This window comes from Myotis yumanensis, unplaced genomic scaffold (assembly GCF_028538775.1).
Source record: "Myotis yumanensis isolate MYYU_CA2020_CCGP unplaced genomic scaffold, mMyoYum1.0.hap1 SCAF_11, whole genome shotgun sequence".
NCBI classification, from domain to species: domain Eukaryota; kingdom Metazoa; phylum Chordata; class Mammalia; order Chiroptera; family Vespertilionidae; genus Myotis; species Myotis yumanensis.
In genome coordinates this window covers 53,250,586-53,278,420 of record NW_027223762.1, presented here as the reverse complement: position 1 = coordinate 53,278,420, position 27,835 = coordinate 53,250,586, and the positions used below count along the sequence as shown (strand labels likewise).

Here is a 27,835-nt window from a genome sequence, read left to right as displayed (position 1 = left end):
TTTGCCCACCCCTGTGATAGACTGTAGGATAGACAGTTTGTGAGGGTTAAAAACAAAAACAAAAACACAACAGCCTAAGGAAGGATATAAAACAAGAGACTGGTTTACAAACAGGAAAATATTTAATTCATTCTAAAAAAATTCAAGAAGAAAAAAGGATGCTACTGGTTTCATGCTCTTATTCCTAGAATCCTGAAGCTTTGAGGCTTAGAAGAAATGATCTTGTCCTCCAGATACTCGTAGCTACTCAGAAATAAATTACATAATCTGTGAAGGAGTCCTGGCCTGCTGAAGCTAGAGGGAGCTAGACAGGAAGGAGAAAGAACATCATCTACAATAAACTGATCAAAGTCATCCCACGCAGGTGTGAACCAACACCCATAAAAACTAGGCTGGCCCAGGGACGTTCAGTTACACTGTAGTCGTTTACGTATTTACATATTCAACAAAGCCCCTGGAAGCAAAGCCCTGGCTGGCTTCTCCTTTAAGCCCCCTGCTGGTTGGTCTCATCATCGCGCCTCTTCCAAATCTGTAAGAAATGAATTCAATAGATATTTAGGAGCTGGTATTCAATCTACAAATAGTCACAAAATACCTACTCTAACCTACGCAAGAGATAGCCTGGGGCTCAACTTACACATTTAAGTCCCCTGAAACTAATTTCCAGAAAATTCCCTTCATCCCCCTCTCCTTCTTACTTCCCATTCCAAATTCCCTTCTGAAAAAGAACTCATAGTCAAGCCCATAACCTTAGACAAAGTTTCTAGGAGTTCACTCTAGAATGAGAAGGGTCTGCCCTTTTTGATAAAGCTGTAGCTTTCCCTTCGTCTCAGTCTTCCTTCTTCATCAGGTACTAGGGCAGTTACAAGGAGAAGGCAGAGACAGTCTGCTCCGCCAGCTCTCAACCCAACAGAGCAGGTGGACTAACACGGCTGGTGCTCCAATAAAGAAGAGAGAGTGCTGTGGGGTCGAGAAGAGGGTTAACTTTGCCTAGAGAACTGGGGACGCTTCAGAGCCGACTCCTAACTGGTGCCCTGATGATTCCAGGCCCTTCCTCCTTGAAATCAGATCCCACACCTGTGCAAGACTAACCTGGCCATAAACGTAACCTCCTTGCTCACTCCTAAGTGTTCCGTACTTCCCTGCCTGCTGTTCTTCCCTGGAGATCTCCTAGACTCCTAGACTGTCACGGCCATATAATCTCACTCCTCAGTGCATCCCAACAGGCGCCCAGCCTAACCGAGGCTCCAACCCAATCCTACTTCCTGCCTTCATGCCCATCGTTCCTCACTGACCCCACGCCCCATCTATTTGGCACTGGTCAAGTCTGAGGCCAGCTCACCTGAATGTATGCCTCCGACAGTGTGATCATCTGGGGAAGAATGTCAGTTACCTGGAGGTCTTGTAATTCATACCATTTGCCCGTCCCCTGCAAAGAGTATGAAGGGCTGGGTTAGTCTGCTCACTGAAACCAAAAGGGTGTACAGCCAAGCATGTCAAACATGCAGCCCGCTGGCCGTGAGTTTGACATGCTTAGGTAAGAAAGGGACCACAGTCAGAAGAGTCAGAATAGCCACAAGACCGTCACCCAGCAGGAGTTATCCTAAGGAAAAGGGTGCATGACCTCTACTAGGCATCATTCGATTTAAAGAGCTTTTTGGGTACTGATTTTGGCAAACGCAATTCCTGCCAAATTCAGGAAGATTCTTTTAAGTATAATACAGTCCAAACACCTTATACCTTTTAAGAAGAATTCAGGTGAATAATAAAGAGAAGGGGAAAAAGTCCTCTACTCCTCACCTAAGACATCTGTTTGCTGCCCAAAAATGAAAGACTGGATGAAATCACTTAGGAGGTACCTACAGTGTTAACTATTGGGAAAACCTAACAATGGACAGTCCCGTCCGACCCCATAGAACACAGTGACAGTCAAGAAAAAGTGTCTTTGGTGGACACTATTCATCCTAACTCACTCCTTTTGCTCAATAAAACTAGTGCTGCAAATACAGCAAAACCTACCTCACTTCATGCTTCCATAAGCGAGGGGAAGGAGGCCCTTCTGGAAGTTCACCTGCCTCATCCATCCAAACTTCTAAGAAATGCCAAACAGACACTATAGAGTACAGATATTCCAGATAGTCCAATAGTTCAGAATACAGGAAACCTAAACAAAAGCTGAGGATCCCATAATCAAGTCCCTATTCCTGGTTTGAGGCCTGGTTGAGAATATCTGGGTTTAAATCCTAATTCTACTGACTTCAGTACATAAATTACTGCAACTCTGGCGGCAGGTTTCCTCACTGTAAGACGGTGGTGTTAACACCTGTCTTGGAGGTATGCGTTAAAGACAGAAACGAGAGGAACATGCACTGAGCACTTGGTGAACTCCCCGGTGCCTGGTAAACAGAACAGTCCCAGAAAACTAACCAAATGAGAACAACCAGAGCTAATAATCTGTGCGAGGCCAAATACATCTTAAGTACATGTTTCATCCATTTTCAGCTCGAGCCAAATTCACAAAATTTTTTGGCTGAAAGGGAAACTTCTAGACAAGTAGCTCATAAAATTTAACTCTGTATCAATCAGATGTCCTTGTTGAAATGCAGCTTCTGATTCAGAGGGTTCGGGTAGGGCCTGAGGTTCTGCATTTCTAACGACATTCTCATGACGTGAATGTTGCGGGTGCAAGGATTCCACGTTCAGTGGTGAGGCAGCAGCCTCGGACAGGGATTCTCAAAGCTGGCTGCCCGTGGGATCACCTGGGGAATTTTAAAACATCAGTGATGCCTGCTTCCCACCTCCTGATACTCCAATGCAGCCTCTTAACCCTGACTGACATTTTAGGCAGATAATTCTTTGCTGTGGGGGTTGCCTGTAGGATACTTAGCAGCATCCCTGGCTTCTACCACAGTTGAAATCAACAGGCATAGGTTACATGGTTCTCATGTAATCGGCCTGAGGTGGTACCCACATATCAGGATTTTAAAATCTCCCCAGATGAGTCCAATGTGCAGCCAAAATTGAGAACAACTGCCTCAAACTCATCACGGACATCTCCCCCCGCCCCCCCCCCCCCCCCCCGCCCCCGAATTAAAGAGTCACATTTATTGCAAATCCGGGGCTATGAGGGGGCATTTCGCTCTCCCAGATCTCATAGTGCATGGACATCTTTATTACTTGCAGAATCCCAAGGTCAGGGTGAAGAAAGGGCAAACGGAAGGGAGCTGCCCTCTGAGACGCCAAAGGAACACCAACTGTGTGCCCCTCTGTGCACGAGAAGTCAGCGCCACTCACGTGATGAAGCACGTGGATCCGGTAGGAGCCCTCAGAGGGCTTGCCGTCGTGCACGATGTTGGCGATCAGGTCATAGGTGGTGTTCTTGTGCACGGCCTGCACTTCCTCAGACAGGTACTCTCTCAGATCCACATTCCTGGTAACGGTGAAAATAAAGCCAGAACATCAGACAAAGGCTACCAGGTTAGAGAAACTGTCCTACACAAATGAACCACAAAGCTACTGTAGCCTATCTTAGGACCTCGGATCTAGGTAGGCTTGCAGACCCAAAGAAGTCCAGGTTTGTGGAAATTCACATAATCTGCCATTAAAATGAGTCAAGCTAGAAAGACTGGCTCTATGGGAAAAGCAGATTTTAAAAGCCTCTCTAGCAGTCAACAGTACAGTGTAGGCCTGGAGTCAATCAGACTTGAGCTAGAATCAGGGCTCTGCCACTTTTGAACTATGTGTGAGCTTAAGCAGGTTACATTCTCTTCTACGATGAGAATGCGTCACCATCTCTGAGACGGTGAGGACTGAGACGACAGGCCTGACCGCCTCAGCCTCTGCCTGGCCCGGGCATCAGCTGCAGCTGCAGTGTTCAGACAGCACCCGGCTCGGCCTCAGGCTGTGGAAGACCCAACCACAGGATTATGTGGGTGGCCACTGCACACAATCATGGTTAACAACTTCAATAAGGCAAACCAAGCATTGATTTATTTTTTTCTTTGATTTTCTGGAACCTTGCTTTTTTTAATTTTTTTTTTTTTTTATTGATTTCAGAGAGGCAGGGAGAGGGAGAAACAGATAGAAACATCAATGATGAGAGAGAATCATTGATTGGCCGCCTCCTGTACACCCTCTTTTGGGGATTGAGCCTGCAACCCAGGCATGTGGCCTGACCAAGAAACAAACCATGACCTCCTGGTTCACAGCGCGATGCTCAACCACTGAGCCACACGGGCCAGGCCGGACCTTGCTTCTTTATTTGATTTTCTTTCTTTTAGCCAAGAGCAGTGGTCGGCAAACTGCGGCTCGGCAAACTGCGGCTAGCGAGCCACATGCGGCTCTTTGGCCCCTTGAGTGTGATTCTTCCACAAAATACCGACTTCTGCGCATGGGCCACGAAGCTTCAATGGCACTGTACGTGTGCGCCCGCACATGGTATTTTGTGGAAGAGCCACACTCAAGGGGCCAAAGAGCCGCATGTGGCTCGCAAGCTAGAGCTTGCTGACCATGGGCCAAGCAAGAGGAATAGTTACAAATAACAGAAAGCAACCTGAGGTAGTTTAAGTGCAAAAGAGCAAATTTATTCAAGGTTTTCAAACTAGGCCTGGAGCCAATCAGACCTGAGTTAGATCTGGTAGGAGCCCTCGGAGGGCTTGCCGCCTGCTGTCTCCTGGAACCAGACACAAGAGAAGCAGCAGGACCTGAGAGAACTACTTGCCTTCTCTCCTGCTTTTGACATCAGTTTTATTCTTCTCCCTCCTTTTGCAGTGAAATTGTATTGACACAGTTATTAAGAACTTTCAAATAGTTAATTAGGAAAATAGATTGACGGTTAATGTGAATTTTAAGAGAATATGTCAACTATATAATTTTAGAAAAAATACATCCTTTTTAGCATACAAATCTACACTAATAAAAGAGAAACATGGTAATTGGCGTACGACTGCTACCCTTCCCATTGGCTAATCAGCATATCCTTATGCAAATTAACTGTCAGCCAAGATGGCGGCCGGCAGCCAGGCAGCTGGAAGCGAACATGCGGCTTGCTTGCTCCTCCCTGCCTCACTTGCCTGACTCTGAGCTGGCAGTTTGAAACATTCTAACAAATATAGGCCAGGATCTCAGAGCTGAAGTTATACATTGTTTCGATTATAGAACCGAAACAAACCAGATACCTGCTCTCAGAGCTAGAGCCAGAGCTAAAGCTGGCCCAGAATAAAATTAAAAAAAGGAGCCGTTGGGAGCTTCAATCAACAACCGCCAGCCTGAAAGCAGCCCTCAGCCCCTCACCCAGACTGGCCAGGCACCCCAGTGGGGACCCCTACCCTGAAGGGTGTGTGACCAGTTGCAAACAGCCATCATCCCCTCATCCAGGCTGGCCAGGCACCCCAGTGGGGACCCCCACCCTGAAGGGTGTGTGACCAGCTGCAAACAGCCATCATCCCCTCATCCAGACTGGCCAGGCACCCCAGTGGGGACCCCCACCCTGATCCAGGACACCCTTCAGGGCAAACCAGCTGGCCCCCAGGCCACTGTCCTATATAGTAAAAGGGTAATATGCCTCCCAGCACCGGGATCAGCGTGATGGGGGGCAGCGCCCAAACCCCCTGATCGGCCCTGCTCCGTGTGTGACAGGGTGTGGCGCCCCAACCCACCCCCCCCCCCACGGGCCCTGCTCCGTGTGTGACAGGGTAGAACCATAACCTCCCCATCGGCCCTGCCCTGAGTGTGACAGTGGCGGCGCCCCAACCCCCTGATCGGCCCTGCTCTGTGGGTGATAGAGGGTGGCGCCCCAACCCCCTGATCTGCCCTGCTGTGTGTGTGACAGGGGGCGGTGCCCCAACTCCCCTATCGGCCCTACTCTGTGAGTGACAGAGGGGAGCTCCTCAAGCCCCTGATGGTCCCTGCTCTGTGTGTGACGGGGGGAGCTCCCCAACCCCCTGATGGGCCCTGCTCTGTGGGTGATAGGGTATGGAGCCCCAACCCCCCTGATGGACCCTGCTCTGTGCATGACAGGGGGCAGTGCCCCAACCCTCTGATCCGCCCTGCTCTGTGTGTGACAGGGGACGGTGCCCCAACTCCCCTATTGGCCCTACTCTGTGAGTGAGAGGGGGGAGCTCCTCAACCCCCTGTTGGGCCCTGCTCTGTGTGTGACAGGGTATGGAGCCCCAACCCCCCTGATGGGCCCTGCTCTGTGCATGTCAGGGGGCGGCGCCCCAACTCCCCAATCGGCCCTGCTCTGAGCCCAACCAGGGGCTGCATCCAGGGATTGGGCCTGCCCTCTGCCACCCGGGAGCAGGCCTAAGCCAGCAGGTCATTATCTCCCGAGGGGTCCCAGACTGGGAGAGGGCACAGGATGGGCTGAGGAACCCCCTTTCCCCCCCGAGTGCACAAATTTTTGTGCACCGGGCCTCTAGTATTTATATAAATTTAAATAATACAAGGTAGAATAACAGAAATCCTATCTAATAAAGAGAGAATATGCTAATTGACCCTCACTCCGTTGCAAAGATGGTGGCACCCACAGCCAATAGAGGGAATATGCTAACTGACTGCCCCCCCTCAAAGATGGTGGTGCTTGCAGCCAATAAGAGGGAATATGCTAATTGACTGTCCCGCCCTCAAAGATGGCTGGCGCCCACAGCCAATAAGGAGGGAGTATGCTAATTGACTGCCCCACCCTCAAAGATGGCTGGCGCCCACAGCCAATAAGGAGGGAATATGCTAATTGACTGCCCTGCCCTCAAAGATGGAGGTGCCCACAGCCACAAGATGGCCGGCAGGGGAGGGTAGTTAGAGGTGACTGGGCTGGCAGGGGAGGGTAGTTGGGGGGGGACTGGGCAAGGAGAGGAGGGCAGTTGGGGGTGACCAGGCTGGCAGGGGAGGGCAGTTGGGGGTGACCAAGCCAGCAGGGGAGGGCAGTTGGGGGCAACCAGGCTGGCAGCGGAGTGGTTAGGGGGAGATTAGGCTGGCAGGCAGAAGCGTTAGGGGCAATCAGGCAGGCAGGCAGGTGAGTTGTTGGGAGCCAGCAGTCCCCACAGGGATCGGGTTTAAATCAGCAGTTGGACATCCCCCAAGGGGTCCCAGACTGGAGAGGGTGCAGGCTGAGGGACACCCTCCCCAGTGCACGAATTCGTGCACCAGGCCTCTAGTTATATCATATTTCCAATCTTTGCAGAACTGTCTGATGTGCTAGCATTCACAATACAAAACACAATAATGTGAACCTGAAAGGATTCGCAAGACCTGCTAACAGTGTTACATCTAGTGGTCACTTCTAGACAGATAGCTCCCTTTGAACTTTAGACTGTGAGTACCAACCTGGAGTCATCCCACTGTCCATGCCCAACTGCAGTGGCAAGAAGTGATGACCAGCAAACAGATACATCTAACTGCTCCAGAGTATCTGCAAAGCCAGGTAGGATCCTACCTGTCCTACTCTACTTTTTTTTTAAATATATTTTTATTGATTTCAGAGAGAGGAAGGGAGAGGGAGACAGAGATTGAAACATCAATGATGAGAGAGAATCATTGATCAGCTGCCTCCGCACGTCCCCCACTGGGGATGGAGCCTACAACCAGGCATGTGCCCTTGACTATAATCGAACCCAGGACCCTCCAGTCCAAAGGCCAACACTCTATCCACTGAGCCAAACTGGCTAAGGCTGTCCTACTCTACTTTTATCAACTATTTTTCACTACAATGAAATTCCCAGCAAACAACAGGAAAGAAGGTAAAAGGGGGACTGCTTCCAGATAAACATCTATCCTTGAGGCCCTTGAAGTATTTACCAGTATAGTCTTCAAATAAAAACTCTTAACTTACATAGTATAGGTAGGCTCTGTTCCTTGCAGTTTCCAACTAAACATTTCAAAATTAATAGTGGTACAAAAATATGAAAAGAAATTCAGGCTCACTCCCCCTAAGAGGAACTGAAGCAGGGTAATACTCACGTAATAGGGAAGTTGACAATAGTTGGGTTCTTCTCCACAAAGAAATTGTTCTTAGTGAATCTCTTAATGCAAAAGATTAGATACGGAGGCAGCTTGGTGAGCTGGAAGCGCTTCAGAAAGTTCTCCTTGTAAGTCTTATATTCCTAGAGATAGAAAGAAAACTATCGAATTAGTGCTCGAGTACCGGAGCGGGGACACGAGGTTTGCTTTGGTTTGAGTTTTTCATATAATTGCCTTACACTTAGAATTCACAAGACACCTGATCCCAGAAATCATGTATAAGGCTTAGGAAGAAGACTTTGGCTAAAGCAGACTAAATTCCCTCAACTGTGGGCATCCGTTTCTACAAGGAAAACAAAAATGTCAAGTGAAAAAGAGGCTATGTTAAAAGCTGCAGAATTAAAACCATAAACGTCTACTTAGTTCAAAATAAGGAAGAACTTCCTGGCCTTCGGATGCATGCACCCATGGAACAGGCACTACGAAGCAGTGAGAAACCCTCATCACTGAGGGTGTCCCAGCAGAGGGGCCAACACACAGCCATGTTCCTTCCTCCTCAGACTCGTGGGTCAAGTGCAAGCTGTCAGGTAACTGAGGACTCACTCAGCATGTTCAGGAGACTGAACGGAGGGGGACCCAGGACAACCTACTCAGCCCAAGACCCTTAAAAGCTAGTGCACATAAATGTATTTCTCAACACAACACAACTTAGCACAGTAAAAACTAAGAGATAGGAGTGAAGAACTAATCGCAACCAAAGAGGAAACACCAATGAGAAATTGCTCTCTGGAGTGGGTGATTTCTGGAAGTAACAACAGATCCCTTCAGGGACCCCAAGTTTCCCAGAAAAATATTTTAAGTTAAAATTAGGATTGCCCTGGCCAGTTTGGCTTTTAAAAAATTTTAAGATACACATGCAGTAAAAGCTCAATATAACAGACTAATTCCAAAAGGGTGTCTGTTAAAGCTGAAAGTACGTTATGTAATAAAGTAGGTTTTTCCAATGCATATGTTAAAAAATTGAAAAATTAGTTAATTTACCTGTTTTTACTTATGTAGACATATTTGTGTAATTAAAATTAAGTATATATGAAAAGTTTAATTTCACAGAAGTTTTCTATATATTACTGTAATTTATTTTTTTATTACTGTAATTTTAAATTTATTCTTAATAGGTCTAGTAAATGCATGCATTCACGAGTCACTGCGAGTAAACAAATGCACACGGCTGGGGCGTGGCTTAGTGCACGTGGGAACATCAGCCAACATGTATTAAAACTGCTGCAGAAAGTCCCCCATGCGACAACAGAACCAACTGCCACTCGTGATGTGATCACATGCCGAACATAGTTTATGAAGTAGATTGGATTTAAATATGTAGACTGTAGTTGTAGATACGTAATATTTATTTATGTTGATGGAATTCTAGTGCATTTTCCAACATATGACCTATTTGCTAAAATTTGTTAAAAATAACAGTGAATTAATATCAAAAAATAAGGTGTTAATTTAACTATAAACAAATCTTGGTTAAAAGCATTTTAAAATTTAAAAAGTATTAATTTTCACATATGACATATGGACCGGAAATTTTGTCCGTTAAATCCAAAGTCTGGCCCTGGCCAGTGTTCTCAATGGTTAGAGCATCAGCCCACACACTGAAGGGTCATGGATTCAATTCCCAGTTAAAGACACATACCTGAGTTGCAAGTTCAATCCCTGGTGCCAGTCGGGGCTTTTGTGGGAGGCAACCAGTCAATGTGTCTCTCTTACATTGATGTTTCTCTCTCTTTTACCCTACCGTCCGGCCCTTCCACTCTCTAAAAATCAATGGAAAAAATATCCTGGGGTGAGGACTAACAACAACAACAAGGGTCTCAGGTTCAATTCCGGTCAAGGGCATGTACCTGGGTTGCAGGTTGGGACATATGTGGGAGGCAACCAATTGACATGGCTCTCTCACATCAATGTTTCTGTCTCTCTCTCCTCCTCCCGCCTCTCTTCCACTCTCTCTAAAATCAGTGGAAAAAATATCCTTCAGTTAAGATCAAAAAAAATTTTTTAATTCTTACTAAAAGATAATCTAGTTCAGTAAGAAAAATGAGAGTCTGTGGTATTTGAGCCAAGACCTGTCCCTTCCTCTCCCTCCAACCTCAGTGAGATGGAAAGTCCCCTCCAGACTGGCACAGCCGACAACACAGGGCTCCCTCCCCCAGGCTCCCAGAGGATTCTCTTCCCAGGAGAGACAGGAAGTCAGCACTTCTCATTCTGCCTCCAGCTACTGCTGCTGAAGGAAGTTCCAATGTGTGCCCAAAATACATGCAGCAGTGGGAGGTCCAAGATGGCAGCTGAGCAGGAACATGCTGAACCAGGGGTCCTCAAACTTTTTAAACAGGGGGCCAGTTCACTGTCCCTCAGATCGTTGGAGGGCCGGACTATAGTTTAAAAAAAAATTAGTCGGCTGCTAAGCCACAGGCAGCAGTGGCAAAAACACCCAGCGGGCCGGATAAATGTTTCCGGCGGGCCGCATGTGGCCCGCGGGCCGTAGTTTGAGGACCCCTGTGTAACAAACCCCTTCCCATGAACAAACTCAAATGTGTACTGAGAGCAACTATTCCTGTGAGACAACTGAGAGCTGAATGAACAGCTTCTGAGCAACAAAAAAGAGAAAGAAGAGACCTAATAGAGGAGGCCGGGCAACCACAGGAGCCCTCAGGGCTGCGGAAAGGCTCCCGCTGGAGGAGCTGGTGAGCACACTTCCATCGGTTGGGAGAGAGCTCTGTTCAGGTGCTTCTGCCTACCTGCAAGGACCTGCAGAGTGTTCCCAACGACATCGCCCAGCCTTTTGCCTCCAAAGGGAGCAAGCAGGAACATCAGGGTGTCACCACTCACCCTGGTCACCCTTCCAGGAGCTGCACCAGCCCAGCAGGCTGTGCCCCAGGTGCTGTAAGCACCTGCCCTGCTCCAGCTTCTTCACAGGACTGTTTTCTGTACAACAAATAAGAGACTGTATACAGAAGACTGGGAGCTCTGGGGACTGTGAAATTTCTCTAGGGTGGGAGGAGCTGGTGAACACAGTTTACACCCACCTCTACCTCGACAGGGCAGGCAGAGCTCTATCCAGGTGCTCTGGCCTACCTGCTAGGTCACCACAGCGCGTTCCTGGGCGCATCCTAAGCTCATTTCGACCCTGAACAAAGGGAGCAAAGAGGATCGACAGGGCATCACCACACACACCTGGCCTTCCCACCAGAGCTTTCCAGTTCAGCAGGCCAGTGCCCCAGACACTGTAGGCACCTGCCTGGCTCCTAAACAGCCTGCCAAACACACCACACGCTTGGCCTACACAGAGGCCACTGCTACACAAGGCCACCTTTTCAAGACTGGAAAAGATAGCTATTTTGTCTAATTCAAATAAACAAACATACAAAGTCAAACAAATAGAAAATAAGAATATCTCTTAAATGAAGGAATATAAATCTCCAGAAAAAAAACACCCTAAGAAAACAAATAATTTGCCTGATAAAGAATTCGAAGAAATGGTCATAAGGATGCTCACCAAAGTTGACAGTGGAATAGACGAATTTAGGGAGAATTTCAACGAAGAGTTATAAAGTATAATAAAGAACCAACCAGCCCTAGCCAGTGTTGCTCAGTGGATAAAGCCTGCGAACCAAAGGGTCCCAGGTTCAATTCTGGTCAAGGGCACGTACTTTGGTTGCAGGCTCCTCCCTGGCCCAGGCCCTGGTCAGGGTTCATGTAGGAGGCAACCAATCAATGTATTTCTCTCACATCGGTGTTTCTCTCGCATCGATGCTTCTGTCTTTCCCTCTCTCTTCCACTCTCCCTAAAAATCAATGGAAAAATATCCTCAGGTGAGGATTAACAACAACAAAAAAGAACCAAGCAGACCTAAAGAATACTGCAATGAAAAAAAAAAAAAAAAAAAAGCGTATCAGAAGGAATCAACAGCAAATTAGCTAATATGAAGACCAGCAACCTGGAAGTCAGACTAATGGAAATCAACCAAACAGAACAGCAAAAAATAAAAAAAGAATTTTTAAAAATGAGGCTAATTTAAGACCTCTGGGCCAACATCAAGTACTCAAACATCAAAATTATAGGGATCCCAGAAAGAGAAGAATCAAAGAAATGAAACTTTAGAAATAATGGCTGAAAACTTTCCTAACCTGGAAATAGAAACAGACATCCAGGTCCAGGAAGCACAGAAAGCTCCAAATAAGATGAATCCAGAGAGACTCACACCAAGACATTGTATTTAAAATGGCATAAGTTAAAGATGAAAAGACAATCTTGAAGAAAGCAAGGGGAAAACAAAGAATTAGATGCAAGGAAATCCCATAAGGCCATCAGCTAATTTCTCAGTAGCAACTTGATAGGAAAGAAATAAGTGGCAGACTTCCTTAAAGTCCTAAAAGGAAAGGAACCTACAACCTAGATAATTTACCCAACAAGGTTATCATTTAAAATTAAGGAGAGAGAGAGTTTCCCAGACAAGCAAAAACTAAAAGAATTTATCACCATTAAACCAGTTTTACAAGAAAAGCTAAAGAAAGACCATAACAAGAAATAACATGAGAAAGGAAAAAAACTCACAGGTAAAGCCAAACATTTAATAAATACAGTGAAAGCTACTACAAAGGTCAAAAGAAAAAAATACCAAATTCAAACTATAAGAAGTAGTTAGAAGATACAATACAAAAAGATCTAAAACGTGACATTAGAGTGCCAGCCAATTACAAAAACAGGTAAAGTCATGGAACTAAATAACACAAAATCCAATTAGAACCACATAAATCCAAGATAGATGCAAAGCTGACCAGAAAATGATCCTGGTCCCTCTATGCCAGTGATGGCGAACCTATGACACGCGTGTCAGAGGTGACACACAAACTCATTTTTTGGGTTGATTTTTCTGTTAAATGGCATTTAAATATATAAAATAAATATCAAAAATATAAGTCTTTGTTTTACTACGGTTGCAAATATCAAAAAATTTCTGTATGTGACACGGCACCAGAGTTAAGTTAGGGTTTTTCAAAATGCTGGCACGCCGAGCTCAAAAGTTTCGCCATCACTGCTCTATGCACTCATTTTGGTGCGTCAACATATTCAAAAAACACAACTGGAAAGCCCATGAATGTTCTGCTGCCACCCTCCCAGAGACCTCCCCTAGGGTTCCCACCTACAAAAGAAAAATAAAAGCCCTCAAGACAAAGGATGCCAGCTGTGGGCCCTCTCAGGACTATGCCCATGCCTTTTCTTTCTTGGGTGTGAACTTTCTCCTAAACTCTAAGGGTTCCCATGAGACTTACAACCAGAGGAGCAGCAAGCAGCAACAGTTCGTCCCAGGCTCACCTGTCCCCAAGGCCCCCTTTCCTCTGACTTTCCAATGAGCTGACGGCAGCCCCACCTTGGCTCACTTCTGTCCCTGTGATTTTTACTTCTCAGTGAGCCAAAGCAGCCCAGCCAAATGTCTCTCCAGTCTTCCTCTATCCTAAGCCCTTCTTTTGTTTCACTGTCCCCAGCTTTAATAAATCATCTGGACTTATAAAAAATAAAATAAAAATAAAAAAATAAAACGTGACATTAATAACAAAGCGTGGGGGTGTGTGTATAAAAATGTAGTACCTAAAGAATATATTCAAACTTAAATGCCTATCAGGTTAAAATAGACTGCTAAGATATAAAATTATATACACAAACCTCATGGTAACCACAAATCTAAAACGTACAAAAGATATACAAAGAATAAACAGAAAGGAACCCAAACAAAACACTAAAGAAAACCAGCAAGCCATAAGAGAAGAGACTAATAGGAAAGATTAATAGAAGAGGGGAACTATAAAAACAACCAAAACAATAAACAAAATGACAGTAAGTATATAATTATCAATAATTACTTTAAATGTAAATGAACTAAATGTTCCAATGAAAAGACAGGTGGTGGCCAAATAGATTAAAAAACATGACCATCTATATGCTGCTTATAAGAAAGTCACTTCAAACAGAAAGAAACATAGAGATTGAAAGTAAAGGGGTAGAAAAAGATATTCCATGCAAATAGAAATGAAAAGAAAGCTGGGATAGCAATACTCACATCAGACAAAATGAACTTTAAAACAAAAAATGTAAAAAAGACAAAAAAAGGACATTATGTAAGTATAAAGTGGTCAATCCAAGAAGAGGATATAACAATTGTAAATATCTACACACCCAACACAGCAGTATATATATATATAATTTATATATAAAGCAATTATTAATGAACATAAAGGGAGAAATCCACAGTAATACAATAATAGGGGATTTTAATAGCCAACTCACATCAATGAATAGATCATTCAGACAGAAAATTAATATGGGAATAATGGCCTTAAATGTAAGTAACATTAGACCAGTTCAACTTAATAGACATTTATAGAATATTTCACCCAAAGACTTTTTTTTCCAAGTGCACATGGAACATTTCCAGGACAGATCACATTAGGCCACAAAACAAGCTCAATAAATTCAAGAAGACTGAAGTCATACCAAGCAACAACTCAGCAGATAAAAAGAAACTTTTAACTTGATACAGTAAGAATAAATTGTTTATTTATATTTTAGTTGTTTTTTCCCACTTTAATACTGTTACATTTTTTAAAAGATGGAAATTTTTCCTACCTCTATGAGTTTCTACTGTCCTACATACCCCTCCTTCCTCCATACTAACCAGAGGCAGAAGATTTAAAGGGACATTTGAGAAATACAAGAGGGGGTACTATAACTCAAGTTAAGAGTTAGGGGGTGATTAGCTGAAACAGCACGGGGTCTGGGAGGCTCACCTAGGACAACACACTTTATAATAATTACATTACATATGTGTGGTCATTTCCAAGTATAAAAAGAAAATTAAAAAGTCAAGAGAGCCCAGGCGGTGTGGTTCAGTGGTTGAGCATCATCCTATGGACCAAGAGGTCCCCAGTTTGATTCCTGGCCAGGGCACGTCCAGGCTTGGTCCCCAGTGGGGGGGGTGCAGAAAGCAACTAATCAATGTTCCTCCTTTCTCTCCCTCTCTCTATCTAAAAATCAAAAAACATTTTTTTAGAAAGTCAAGAGAGAGGAAGGGGTATTAGCAGGGCTGGTGTGCAAATGGGCTACCTTCTCAGTGATGCCGTTGAACTTGGCCAGGATGTTGAAGAGCGGCACCTGGGGGATGATGAGCTGCTCCTTCTCGTCCTTGTAGAGGGGTGCAGTGGGAAGGTCCAGAGTGAGGTACATAAAGGTGGACTCTACCATCGTCTCCTGGTACTCATCATTATGAAGCAGCTGTTCTTTTTCTTCTGCTGGCTGAAAATGAATGGGGGGGAGGGGGAGAAAGAAGGAGTATGAGCAGCTCGAGACCACTACAGATAGAAGAAACAAGGTTTTGTTACATTTACATTGTGCTTCTTTTTTATTGAAACTAGAGGCCCAGTGCACGACATTCATGCACTGGGGTTATGGGGCGGGGGGGGGGGGGGGGAGAGGGGGCGTGCCCTCAGCCCCACCTGTGCCCTTTCACAGTCCAGGAGCCCTTGGGGAGCGGGCCTAAGCCGTCAGTTGGACATCCTTAGTACTACCCTGGTGGTGGACTGCTGCATTCGCCAGCTATAAGCCCAGGGGCACCAGGGGGCAGCTCCTGCATTGAGTGTCTGCCCCCTGGTGGTCAGTGCACATCATAGCGACTGGTCGTTCTGCTGTCCGGTCGATTTGCACATTACCCTTTTATTATATAGGATGAAGTCATCAGACTGGGCAGTTTCACCATCTGAATAGATGAATGCAAGAATGGACAGACTTCCATCTTTAGAGAGTTCACTTAAATACTAGACTATTTTTAAAGCTTTTAAATGATCTAAAAAGCTTACCTGAACTTCTGAAAAAAACACGCCAGCACCACCCAATGGCCAGACCACTTAAACCAACAGGCCCTATCCAGCTACTAACTCCCAAACTTAAGCTCACTAATGGGCAAACCACCACTTGGCAGGTGTATTGTAGAACCTCTTCCTGGGGCAAGAGGCCACACTGGTTCTCTGAGCATCTTTGTCAACCCTATATCCCCTCAGGCAACATAATCAGTCTGAGACTCAGGTTCAACTCACTCACCAGATCAGGATGAGGAAGTTTTTTAGTGAAGATCCTCATGGACCCCTGGAACACATCAGTCACAATAGCTGCACAAACAGAAATCAAAATGCAAACTCTGTCAGGTTGGCAAACATTTCCAAAATATAGTCCTAACTTCTGAATTTCTGATTTAGAACACCTTCCAAGCATAAGATCCAAAGCTGTCACTAAACATAGAAGTATCTTTGCAATGTATGCCAACAATGGTACCTTTATAATTATTTGTGTAAATAATTTTATATCTGTCTTCTCCACAAAAATGCCTTTGACCCTCTAGCACAGGGCCTGGCCCATAAGAGAAAAATTAAGTGCATTTGAAATGAATGAGTAATTTACAGAGCGTGGAGATTTACGAGTCACAAAAAATTCCACAAGCAAAACAAGATACAGCTGACCCTTGTTTTACAATAAATGGGCAAATGTTTTTCATTAAATACGTACAATACTACAAATGTGTTTTCTCTTCCTTATGATTTTCTAAATAACACTTTCTTTTCTCTAGCTTTATTGTAAGAAAACAGAATATACAAAACACTTTCTGACTTTTTATGTCATTGGTAATGTTTCCAGTCAACAGCAGGCAATTACTAGTTAAGTGTTTTGGGAGTCAATGTTATATACAGATTTTCTACTGCACTGGGGGTTGGTACCCCTAACCCCCATGTTGCCCAAGGGTCAACTGCACATCCAAGGAACTTCCCATGACCACATGCTGCCTGCAAAGGGAGACAATGATTACCATGCATCGGACATAAAAGGAAAATGACAAACTAAAGAATGGAGCAGACTGTCTTGCTCTGTGGTTAGAGTGTCAGCCTGTGGACTGAAGGGTCTCAGGTTTGAGTCCAGTCAAGGGCATGTACCTCAGTTGCAGGTTCGACCCTGGCCCCAAATTGGGGCATGTGCAGGAGGCAACCAACTGATGTGTATCTCTCTTTGTTCCTCCCCCTCCCTTCCACTCTCTCTAAAAAAGTCGATGGAGAACAAATGAGGATTAATAAAAAAATTGAAAACAGAACCAAAAAAAATGCCCAACATGGTTCTACAATCCTCAAGGACACAAGTCAGACAACTCAGATGGCGTACACAGGCTAAGGACACTTGGTGGCAGTGCAGGGCCATCTAGCAGAAGGAACACCAGGCCACAATCCCACATCAAGAAACATCAGCACCACCAGAGCCCAGGAAGAAGACAGGAAGAAACTGCACGAGGACTCCAAAATAACTCAGCACTCTGAGCTAACTGGAGTTCATAAAAAATGTCTAACATTGTGAAGCCAACAGGGATGAGAAGGAGCACAGGTCTGAGAGTCTGTATGGAGTCCGGCCTCCTTTCTCCAAGTACAGGCTCAGGGCAAGGAATAGCTTCCAGTCTGCATTACCAGTCAACTTACAAGCCAGGCTGTCCACCCACGCAGTCCTCACGTTAACTTTAGTATCTACAACACTGCCCAGCCCCTCAGGGCCGGGATTTCTAGAGCACAATTACATCCATTTCCACATATTAAAAATTCTAGTGGCTATAACCATATTCTAATAAAGAAAAATATAGAGAGGAGCCTATTCAAGAACAAAATTCATGTGTTCACAGATACCTCCCAGCACAGAAAGATTAAAGGGTTCATTAGAAACGGATGGGAAGTTGCAAAGTTCTTAAAAGGAAGCAAACAAAACAGAGCTCCCTTTCACAAGTGACATGACTTACTTTTCTTTTTCTTCTTTGTGCCCCCCAGAGCTGAGTGCAGAGCATTCAGAAACCAGGACAAAAAGTCTACTCCATCCCCTGGAAAAGAGGGAGGGACACGTTGAAGCTGGGAGGCAGTGTGATAACCTAACCCACCCACTGGTTGGCCTGACCCCATTCCTGGTTTCCTCCTTCCTCTTGGGCTACGCCATCCCATGCCCTGGGCACCCTCCTCTATCTGGCCATTAAATGCTCAAGGTCAAGTTCTTAGTCTTCTGATCTTGACTCTCTCCAGAGGCTCTCTGATCCAACCAGGACCTTCAATTATCACCTCTACTCCAAACCTGTATCTCATTAAAAGCTATTATTGAACGTCCCCTCTCAGTCACTCCTCAGCCAGAATAATCTTTTTAAATGTGTATCTGATGTCATATCTTTACTTAAAAGCCTTCACTGACTCCCCGTTATTGTCAGGATATAAACCAAGCTTCTTATAGAGGCATATAAACTGAACAATCACAATCTGGTCCCTCCCTCCCAACCTCCACTCAGCTCTCATCATTCTCCCTTGAAATACAAGAGTCCAGCTAATTGCAGTCTTCTGTCTGGACCAGGCACCTCCATGCATCTGTTCGCAGTGTCCTCTCTTCCTGGAATGTCCCTGACCTGTCCCCGCCCCCCCCTACCTAAATCTCAGGTGTCTCTTCCTCTTTCTGATGCCCAACCCACCTCCCACATGTTCCAATGGGGTCTTTGTCCCATGCTCCCTCCCACAGAGCATACTTTACTTCCTCTATCGGAGCACTTAACACCTTATAATCACCTTTTTACATAACTATCTTCCCCCTATGATGGGAGTTCCTAGAAGAGAAAAATTATTTCTTATCCCTGCAGCTCTAAAACCTACTAGCACCATGAATGAAAGGTGTATAAGCTGACATGGATGCCAGAGGACAATACATGAGATCCAGGTACGAGGGGCTACAAAGTGTCCACTTTACTCACGTGGCAGTACTAACCGGAGGGATGAAAACAGTCAAAATAGCTCATCAGAACATTCTATTCCGCAACATGACAAAATGAGTAGCCAAGGTGGCAGGTGCTTAATAAGGGTTGGTGTCTTTTCCCAGCTTCCTGGTCTTCTCCTGAGCCATACATGCTAATTTACCAAGTTAGACGGGTTTTCTAGCCACCTGAGATCTCTTGGGCATCTGATCAGAGCAAGCTGATGAAAAAGGAGTGCAGAACCTAACCACACTATCCACTGGACACTCACTCTAGCTACTATAAGGTTCAATGCAAAGTGGAAGTTTGTTCATCAAACAAGATTTGTTGCCCTAAAGTCAAAAAATAGAAATGCATTGCTCCTCACCTTGCTTGGTGATCTGGAATGTCTTCTTGCTGCAAAGGACAACAGCCTGAAGCATCTCGTGGGGAGAAACATGTGCCTTGAAATTTCGAGGGTTCCAGAGCTTTCTCATCAGCTCTCCAAAACGCTGGACCAACAAGAACATGATATCCCCTGGAGGACGCTTGATGTTCTTATAATTGTCTTCTTCCAGGAAGTAGTTCCGAAGAGGAGGAACATTAGACAGAGCCTGTAAGTCAAACATCCTGATTAATCCAAAGCCCCTTTGCAAGGCCCCTGGGAGCCAAGCTCTTCCAACTCAAGTTCTTCTAATAGAGCTGTGCCTGCGACAGCCTTAAAGAGTCAGAAGTAAATGCTCACATTCAGAGTTCATGTTACAGCAACAGCTTTCATACTGAGTTTCACGTAAAGTCCAATTCTGCAGACACTCTGCTGACATGAATATGATACGAGTTTTTTTAAAAAAGGTATTCAAGCCCTGGCCAGTGTGGCTCTGTGGCTAGAGCATCGGCCCATGCACTGAAGGGTCACAGGTTTGATCAGGTTTGGTCAAGGGCACGTATATGAGTTGGGAGTTCGATCCCCGGTCAGGGCATGTACAGGAAGCAGCCGATCTCTCTCTCCCCCTCCCCACCTTCCCCAATCTCTTAAAAAAAAAGAAAAAAGTATCACAGCCAGACGCAGTGTAGCTCCATTGGTTGGGCATTATCCCATGCAACAATAGGCTGCAGTTTAATTCCCTGACAGAGCGTATCCCCAGGTTATGGGTTCAATCCCAGATAGAAGGCATGCAGGAGGCAAGGAGGCAGCCAATCGATGTTTCGCTCTCATATAGATGTTTGTCTGTCTGTCTCTCTCTCCCCGCCTTCCTTTCTAAAAATTAATAAAAATGTATTTTAAAAAATGCATCACCTAGCATGTCTGTTTCCTACTGGGCATTGCCCCTGACCTGTATTGCCTGGCCACACACAAATTCTCTCTCTCATTCCCTGGCCGCTCCAGAGGCCAGAAAAGGCCTCCTCATCTGAGAGCAAATATTCAAGTAGAGTCCTCAATTAGACTCGGGGTCTACAGACCATGTGACTGCATTTTGTCAGAGGCAGTCATTTCTTGGCTGTCCTCCACAGTGTTCCCTCGCCACGCCTCTCCCTCACGATCCCCTTCTTGATCCTACCTGAAGGACAGCGTTGGCATAGTCGTTAGCCTTTATATTATTCAGGCCCACAATACCTGGCAGGTAAGTGGTACCATCATAAGCCCGGGACAATTTGGCTTGCTTGTCCAAGTTTGCAATCTGCTGCTTTGTGAAAGTGGGCTTCAACACATACTGCAAAGCAAAAGAAACTTGTAAGTTGTTTTAGAGTTGCCTTCAGAGTTCACAAGATATATTTCGAACAGCAATTGCTGCCAAAAACAAAAAGCCCTTTGATCATCACACACCCAAAGACCTCCCAACAATAGGCATAAAGACTGCGGTAATATGGAGTAGGCCTCTCCACACTGCTAATCTAGAAGAGGATCTCTATGTTTAACCCAAAACTACTGAATCTCAGGTTTTTCCTCCAACACAGGTCCAGCCAACCCCATGACCAATCACTACCAGAAGCTGCAGGACACTCGAGTCTCTGCAGGCAGCAGGGCCAGCACATGGGCCCCAATCAGGGCAGGAGCACCTCCACCCCAGCCTGTGAGACCGAGACCTCTAACACCTGGGGCTGGAGGGGGAGGAGCAGATCCTCCCCAGTCCCAGAGCTGCATGTGCCATGTCCCAGGATGGACAGCGGTCGCCACTGATTCCCTCTGAAACCTTGAATTTACTTGTTTCTCCCTCTGTAAATACTGTCCATAACCACTTTAACTTCAAATATGGGCATAAAAGTAGCATCAGCAGCATTTCAAACACTCAGAACACCCAGCTTTCCTTAAAAACATAATAATCAAAAGTTCCAACATTAAACAAAGCCCAAGAGGACTTCCCACACTTTCTGCTTAACTACAGTGACTCTTGGCACAGGTCACAAACAGGAGCCCAGAGATGGGACAGCTTGGCCACTCTGGCCACATCACGTCAAAGTAGCTAGGACGGGAATGCAGCTTGGTATGCACTGTCCTATGCCAGGCCCAATTCACATCCTCACTCCAAGTGTGAAAAGGTATAACTTATTTCATAAAAACACTTTCACCCCAATTAGTAAGTAGCCATATTTTTCCAGTCCCAACCCTCAACAGTAAAAGCAGAATGATGGCGGGATTGTAGTCCGTAGGCCATAATTATGGATCCTGACCTCCTTACTTGGTTCCCCTGGTTCCCCCCGAAGGGAAAGAAACCTCTTCAAGACCAAGGGGCTGAGACTCTTCCCAGGGCGGGGGAGCGGGGCGGGCGAGCGGGTGGGGGGGGGGTGGGGGGGGTGCAGATCCCAGGATCCCTGGGATGGCTCTCAGGAGAACTGGTACCAAACCAGCCCTCTGGGACACATACCGTGATATCCTCCAGGGAGGAATCGATGATCTCATAGTTGTCTGGAAGGCAGTAAAACTTGAGGGTGTGGAGGTTGAGGAAGACATGGTGGCTAAACTGGACACTGTGGATGTAGGCATGAGACTTCAAACCCCGGCCTGTAAGGAAAGACAAAAGGCTGTAGAGAGAAGGGCATAGTCCAGAAAGGCACAGATCAAGTTTGATTTTCCCTTCATTGTCTTGTACTTGAACATGTTAACACTTGGATTGTGGGAAACGAGTTAAGTCGGCTCGCGTGAATTGCGCGTACTCCGCGGGAGCTGTCTTAACTCGGTTCATATAGATTTGCGGTGGAGTGCGGGAAACGTGTAAACTCGGGCCGATTGTAACTGCGTATTACCAAATATTTGTTTGTTTGCCGTTCACAAAGATACCTACCTGCGTATGCGAACCGCCATCTTATATTTTGGCAGGAAATTCACCCGACACCGTAGTGTTAATATTGGCAAAGCAAAGTACTATGCCAGCCGTTGGCAAACTACGGCCTGAGGGCCGGATCCGGCCCGTTGGATATGAATAAAACTAAAAAAAAAAAAAAAAAAAGACCGTACCCTTTTATGTAATGATGTTTACTTTGAATTTCTATTAGTTCACACAAACACTCCATCCATGCTTTTGTTCCGGCCCTCCGGTCCAGTTTAAGAACCCATTGTGGGCCTCGAGTCAAAAAGTTTGCCCACCCCTGTACTATGCCATCCATGAAACGAATCTCCCACATGAACTTCTCCCATCACAAAAGTTAGCAAGAATAGCACAACAGTTACTTATTCCCTAGACAGCATAAGACATTGGTTGGGGAAATTAATTTCATATGTATGAATATGAAATATGCATGTGTGGCCCTAGCCGGTTTGGCTCAGTGGATAGAGCGTTGGACTGCGTACTGAAGGGTCCCAGTTCAATTCCAGTCAAGGGCACATGCCCAGGTTGAAGGCTCAATCCCCAGTAGGGGACGCGCAGTAGGCAGCCAATCAATGATTCTCATCATTTATGTTTCTATTTCTCTCTCTCCCTTCCTCTCTGAAATCAATATATATTTTTTAAAAAAAGAAATATACATGTATGTGCATTTGTATATACATACATATGAGTTAATTTTGTATTTTTTAAAATTAGGAAATAAATTTTTTTAAAGTTGGGAATATCTATGTATATACTGACATATAATATATGCACGTACATACATAGATATGCACATGTACATATCCTGTGACAGTCCATCATCACTCAGTGCTGACTTTCCCTTTGCCCATAGTCAGGACAATCCTGCACCTAAAGCACCTTTCTTCGTTGTTGGCACTAGAACATCTCTCCCTCACCTCATTCAAACCTTTAGGTCCCACCAGTTCAATCCCACCTCCACCTCCTTCATAAACTCAACACAAATACTCCAGCTAATAATGATCTCTGTATACTTCGACGCCCGTTGTCCTTATTTATACTCAGTACCACACAGTTTAGCAGTAATCTTTACAGTCTTATAGAGTTTGCTAATTGTTCTGTGTGTTAACCTTGACTGTAAGATCCTTTCAAGAGCAAAGAATGTTATTTATATTTCTTTTGCATCATCCACTATACTATGTACATAGCATGTGTTTGTTCTGAATGAATCGAAATAACAAATTTCCAGAAAAGAACAGAATGAAAAAGTCCTTAGAGCCAAAGGATTCTCAGAAAAAGACGTAAGTATAGAAAACAACAGAGATTCAAAAATCCAGAGACGCTGAAATCTCCTACATAGGCTTTCACGTGACTAGCTCTTTCCCTCTTTCATATGGATTTGGGTTCTAACCAATCAGAGAACCTTCTATTGATTATCTGAGTATTCCAATTTCCTGGGAACAAAGATAAGGATTATGAAACCTAACCACAGCTTAGTTTCTTTTTAAAAAATCTCTCCGGAGCAGACCTGCAGCTAGAGCTGCAAACTTAGTAAGTTTATAATACAAACATTTACTTACCCTGAAAGTACTTCCCACACACCAGACAGGCATATGCATTGATATGTGAGAGGGAGATGGAACACAGTTTCTCAAAGTCGAAGTCCAGCACACTCCTAAGAGAACCAAAACAAACACAAGCAATGAACAGGGTAGGGGTCTAGGACAGCACCCAAGTGAAGCACCACTGGCTCCATGTTCCACGTCACCCAGCACCCTGCAGAGAACGGTCCAATAGCCACATGTAAGCCATGGACACCTAGAGTAGTACCCAGCACACAGTGGCGCTCAATAAATATTTAAGTTTGCTACTGCCACTGACCCTGCGGATCCCATTATTTCATCACACAAATTCAAAATGAGCAGCCCACCCTAAAACAAAATGCCCTCTGAAGAGCAAACATTAGTAAACACGGCAAGAAGCACAATTTTCTGGGCAGAAAGCTTTAAAAGGGATAAAATGTTTGAATGTGTTGGTCAACGTGCATTCCAAAGAACTTCCTGCATAGGCGGTGTTTTTCTTTTGTTGCTCGTGGCATTGCTGTCCTGCTAACCTGTTAATGGTGTCCAGGTATGGGCAGTGGCGGCTCCTCCGGTCCTCAGAATCCACTCGGCCATTCTTTGCTGAAAGGAAAATCATCATAGGGTGTGAGAATAGGAAACCTGTCAAATGCCAGGAAAACAAAGAAACAAATGGGAAAAGCTGATCGGGGTGAGCTCCTATACATGTGGCCTGGCAACACACAAAAAAGCCCACTAATGGAATAAGCCACAAACTGAGAGAATATATTTGAAACAGACATAACTAACAAATGATTTGTTTGCAGATTACATAAAGAAATCTGGACCGGCCAGTGTGGCTCAGCGATTGAGTGTTGACCCATGAACCAAGGGGTCAGGGTTCGATTCCCAGCCAGGGCACATGCCCGGTTGCAGGCTCCATCCCCAGTAGGGGGTGTGCAGGAGGCAGCCGATCAATGATTCTTTCTTTCTTTCTCTCTCTCTCTCTCTCTCTCTCTCTCTCTCTCTCTCTCTCTGAAATAAAAACAAAACATATTTTTTTAAATCTTGTGAAGCAATAAAAAAACAGATGACCCAATAGAAAGTAAGAAATACAGCCCACAAACATATGAAAAGATATACCACCTCATCAACAATCAAGAAAATGCAAATATCCTTGTACATGATACCCCACTTCACAACTACCAGAGGAAAAAATAAAACCAGAAAATTCCAAATGTTGGTGACTATGTGAAGCAATGAGCATGCTCATGTATTGCTGGAAGTGAGAACTGTTACAACCTATTAGAAAATAGTTCAGCAAGATCAAAGCTGAAAATATGCAGACCCTTTGACCCAGCAATCTCCCTCCTATTTATGTGCCATAGAAAATTTCTGCATATACCAGGAGTAGTTTACTAAAAGATATTTATAGCAGCAATGTTTGAAAGAGCCCAAACAGGAAACAACCGAAATATCCGCCACAAATAAAATGGAGAAATATATTTTGGTATATCATTAATGGAACACTCTGTAGCCATGAATATGTATCTGGATAGCTAGCAAAAAAAAAAAAAGGCAAATCAGAAGACTATAAGACTACATACAGTGTGATTCCATTTATATCAAATACAAATAAAACACATATATGGGGTACATATATGAGGTAAAAGTATAACTAGTAAAAGCAGAAGGGACCAGAAAACATTCAAAAGTGAATACTGAAGCAAAGAAGGCAGACAACTGGGCAGGGGCCTAGGGGGCGCCTATGATGCTGGTTGGTCCCACTTCTTAAGCTGAACAGTGTTAGGGGTCACCTCGTATTTCAGCACATACTGTGACCAGAGACACCAAAGCTCCAGACTATCTGGTCAAAGATGTTTGCAGAGCAAACACCCTTGGAGGCCAGAGGAGGGGGAGGCAGTCTCACAGCCCCTCATCAAGATGCAGGCTCTCTGGACTCTGGGCTCCTCTGCTGCGGGGCCACCTGAGCCCACGGGGTTCCCTTCGTGTCGCGCTGTGAGAAGTGATGGGGAAACGACACCAAGGCTACACTCTGCCTACTGTGACCAAGGGAATAATACATCGTCTGAGGCCCAACTGTCCTGCGTCTTCCTTCAGCAGCCATGAAACGGCCACAGGCGAACTTGGTAGCTTGCAAACAGGGTAAGATCTTAGACTCTTCACAATTTTTTAAATATTCTATTTATTGGTTCCGGGGGGGGGGGGGGGATGGAAACATCAATAACGAGACAGAATCATGGATCGGCTGCCTCCTGCACGCCCCACACTGGGGATGGAGCCCGAAACCCCGGCATGTGCCCTGACCAAGTATCCAACCGTGACCTCCTGGTTCATGGGTTGATGCTCAACCACTGAGCCCCACCAGTCGGACCACAATCCTTGATACGAGGTAGATTTAAGAGTGTACATCAGTCCTAGCAGGTTGCTCAGTGGATAGAGCGTTGGCCTGTGGACTGAAGGGTCCTGGGTTTGATTCCCGTCAAGGCATGTACCTTGGTTGCGGGCCCATCCCCAGTAGGAGGTGTGCAGGAGGCAGCTGATCGATGTTTCTCTCTCATCGATGTTTCAAACTCTCTATCCCTGTCCCTTCCTCTCTGTAAAAAAAATCAATAAAATAAAAAAATTTTTTTTTTTTAAAGAGCATACATCAGCCCTGGCGGGTGGCTGGGCTGGTTGGGGTGTCCTCCGGGACACCTAAAGGTTGCGGGCTCGATTCCCCGTCAGGGCACATAACCTAGGTTGCAGGTTTGACTGATCGATCACTGTTTCTTCCTCACATCACTGTTTCTGTTTCTCTCCTCTCTCTCTCTCTCTCTCGAGCAAAAACGCGAACCCCACTTTCCCAAACCACAGTGACTCAGAGTCAGGATGAGAACCCAGGTCTCCTGGCCGGGATGACAGGCGCAGGTGCCCAGCATCCAGACTTTCAACTCTGAATAGTCAGATTCCAGCAATTACAGCAAGACTGGATTCTCAGATGTTTGTAAACACTGGCGGTGACTCCTGTAAAATAAGTCACACAACGCCTAGCCCGTGTTGGGCACTCGCTAAAGTAAAGCTGCTACTGTTACTGCTGTTGCTCAGAAATCTGACTGTGGTTACCATTCAGGCGACTATCCCTCTTAAGACGCAGGCGAGAGCCGTGCCGCGGACACCGGTGAAGGGGGACTCCCCCCACCCCAGCCCCGGGGAGGACCGGCTGGAAAGGGAAGAGGAGAACGCGGGAGTGGAGCCCGAGCCCGGCCCGGCCCCGCGCACCTCGCACCTCCCGCTCAGGCTCGGAGTCTTCGTCCGCCTCGCGCTCCCGCTTCACCCGCACGGCGGGCACCACGGGGGCCGGGGCCTCGCGCGCGCTCGCCGACTCGACCTCCCGCTTCACGCGCACCGGGCTGCCGCGGGCGATCGGCGCCTCGGGCTCCCGCTCCCGATCTCGCTCCCGCTTGACGCGACCCGAGCTGGCCCGTGACTCGGACTCGCGCTTCCCGCGGGTGGAACCACGAGACTCCCGCTTGGACCGGCCGGACATCGCCACTACCGGCAAAGTCGCCCTGCGCGGGGGCCGCAGACTCCGGAGCGCGCGGGAGGCAGCCAATCAGGAGCCGCGCTGCGTCCAGGGCTCTACGAGTCGCCGATGGGGACAACTCATGCCACAGAAACCAGGAAGCACCGCGCCTCCAGCGGCCTCTCTGCAGCTGCGTGCGCAGCTGAGAACGAGCTGCAGGCCTCCTGCCACCTTGCCCGAAATTCCAAGCTTAAAGGGACTGCAACTTTTTACTGGCTGTAGAATTTCTGGGTAAAAAAAAAAAACCCATGCCCTAACCGGTTTGGCTCAGTAGATAGAGCGTGGGCCTGCCTGAAGGGTCCCAGGTTCGATTCTGATCAAGGGCATGTACCTTGGTTGGGGACACATTCCCAGTAGGGGTTGTGCAGGAGGCAGCTGATCGATGTTTCTCACTCATCCATGTTTCTCTCTATTCCTCTCACTTCCTCTCTGTAAAAAATCAATAATATATATATATATATATATATATATATATATATATATTTTTTTTTTTTTTTTTTTTAAAGCCGTCACTGGGTCCCAGATTTCTTCAAGATACATTGGCCCTACCGGTTTTGTTTAGTGGATAGAGCGCGGCCGCGGACCCAGGGTCCCAGGTTCGAGTCTG

At 45.9% G+C, this 27,835-nt stretch overlaps 1 protein-coding gene across 1 annotated transcript; it reads right to left on the bottom strand.

The window, feature by feature from the left end:
* Positions 1–103: 103 nt before the first annotated feature.
* On the bottom strand, positions 104–27,210 carry USP39 (ubiquitin specific peptidase 39). The gene is made up of 13 exons (XM_070429615.1): positions 26,925–27,210; positions 24,197–24,266; positions 23,664–23,758; positions 21,664–21,800; positions 20,359–20,511; positions 19,188–19,413; positions 17,837–17,914; positions 16,111–16,178; positions 15,121–15,309; positions 7,957–8,099; positions 3,295–3,430; positions 1,343–1,429; positions 104–529 (listed from the first exon to the last, which is right to left on the bottom strand). Exons 1-13 carry the CDS (start codon positions 27,190–27,192, stop codon positions 485–487), a joined length of 1,695 nt encoding a protein of 564 aa, XP_070285716.1. The 5' UTR covers positions 27,193–27,210; the 3' UTR covers positions 104–484.
* Positions 27,211–27,835: the final 625 nt, after the last annotated feature.

Bases quoted from the DNA above. Each gene is read 5' to 3' on its own strand.
- USP39 (XM_070429615.1), bottom strand. From the start codon at position 27,192: ATGTCCGGCCGGTCCAAGCGGGAGTCTCGTGGTTCCACCCGCGGGAAG. The intron at 16,179-17,836 runs GTAAGTCATGTC...CTGTTTGTGCAG, and splicing joins CACAAAGAAGAAAAAGAAAA to CTATTGTGACTGATGTGTTC. The intron at 1,430-3,294 runs GTGAGTGGCGCT...TACTCTTTGCAG, and splicing joins GGATCCACGTGCTTCATCAC to GGGACGGGCAAATGGTATGA.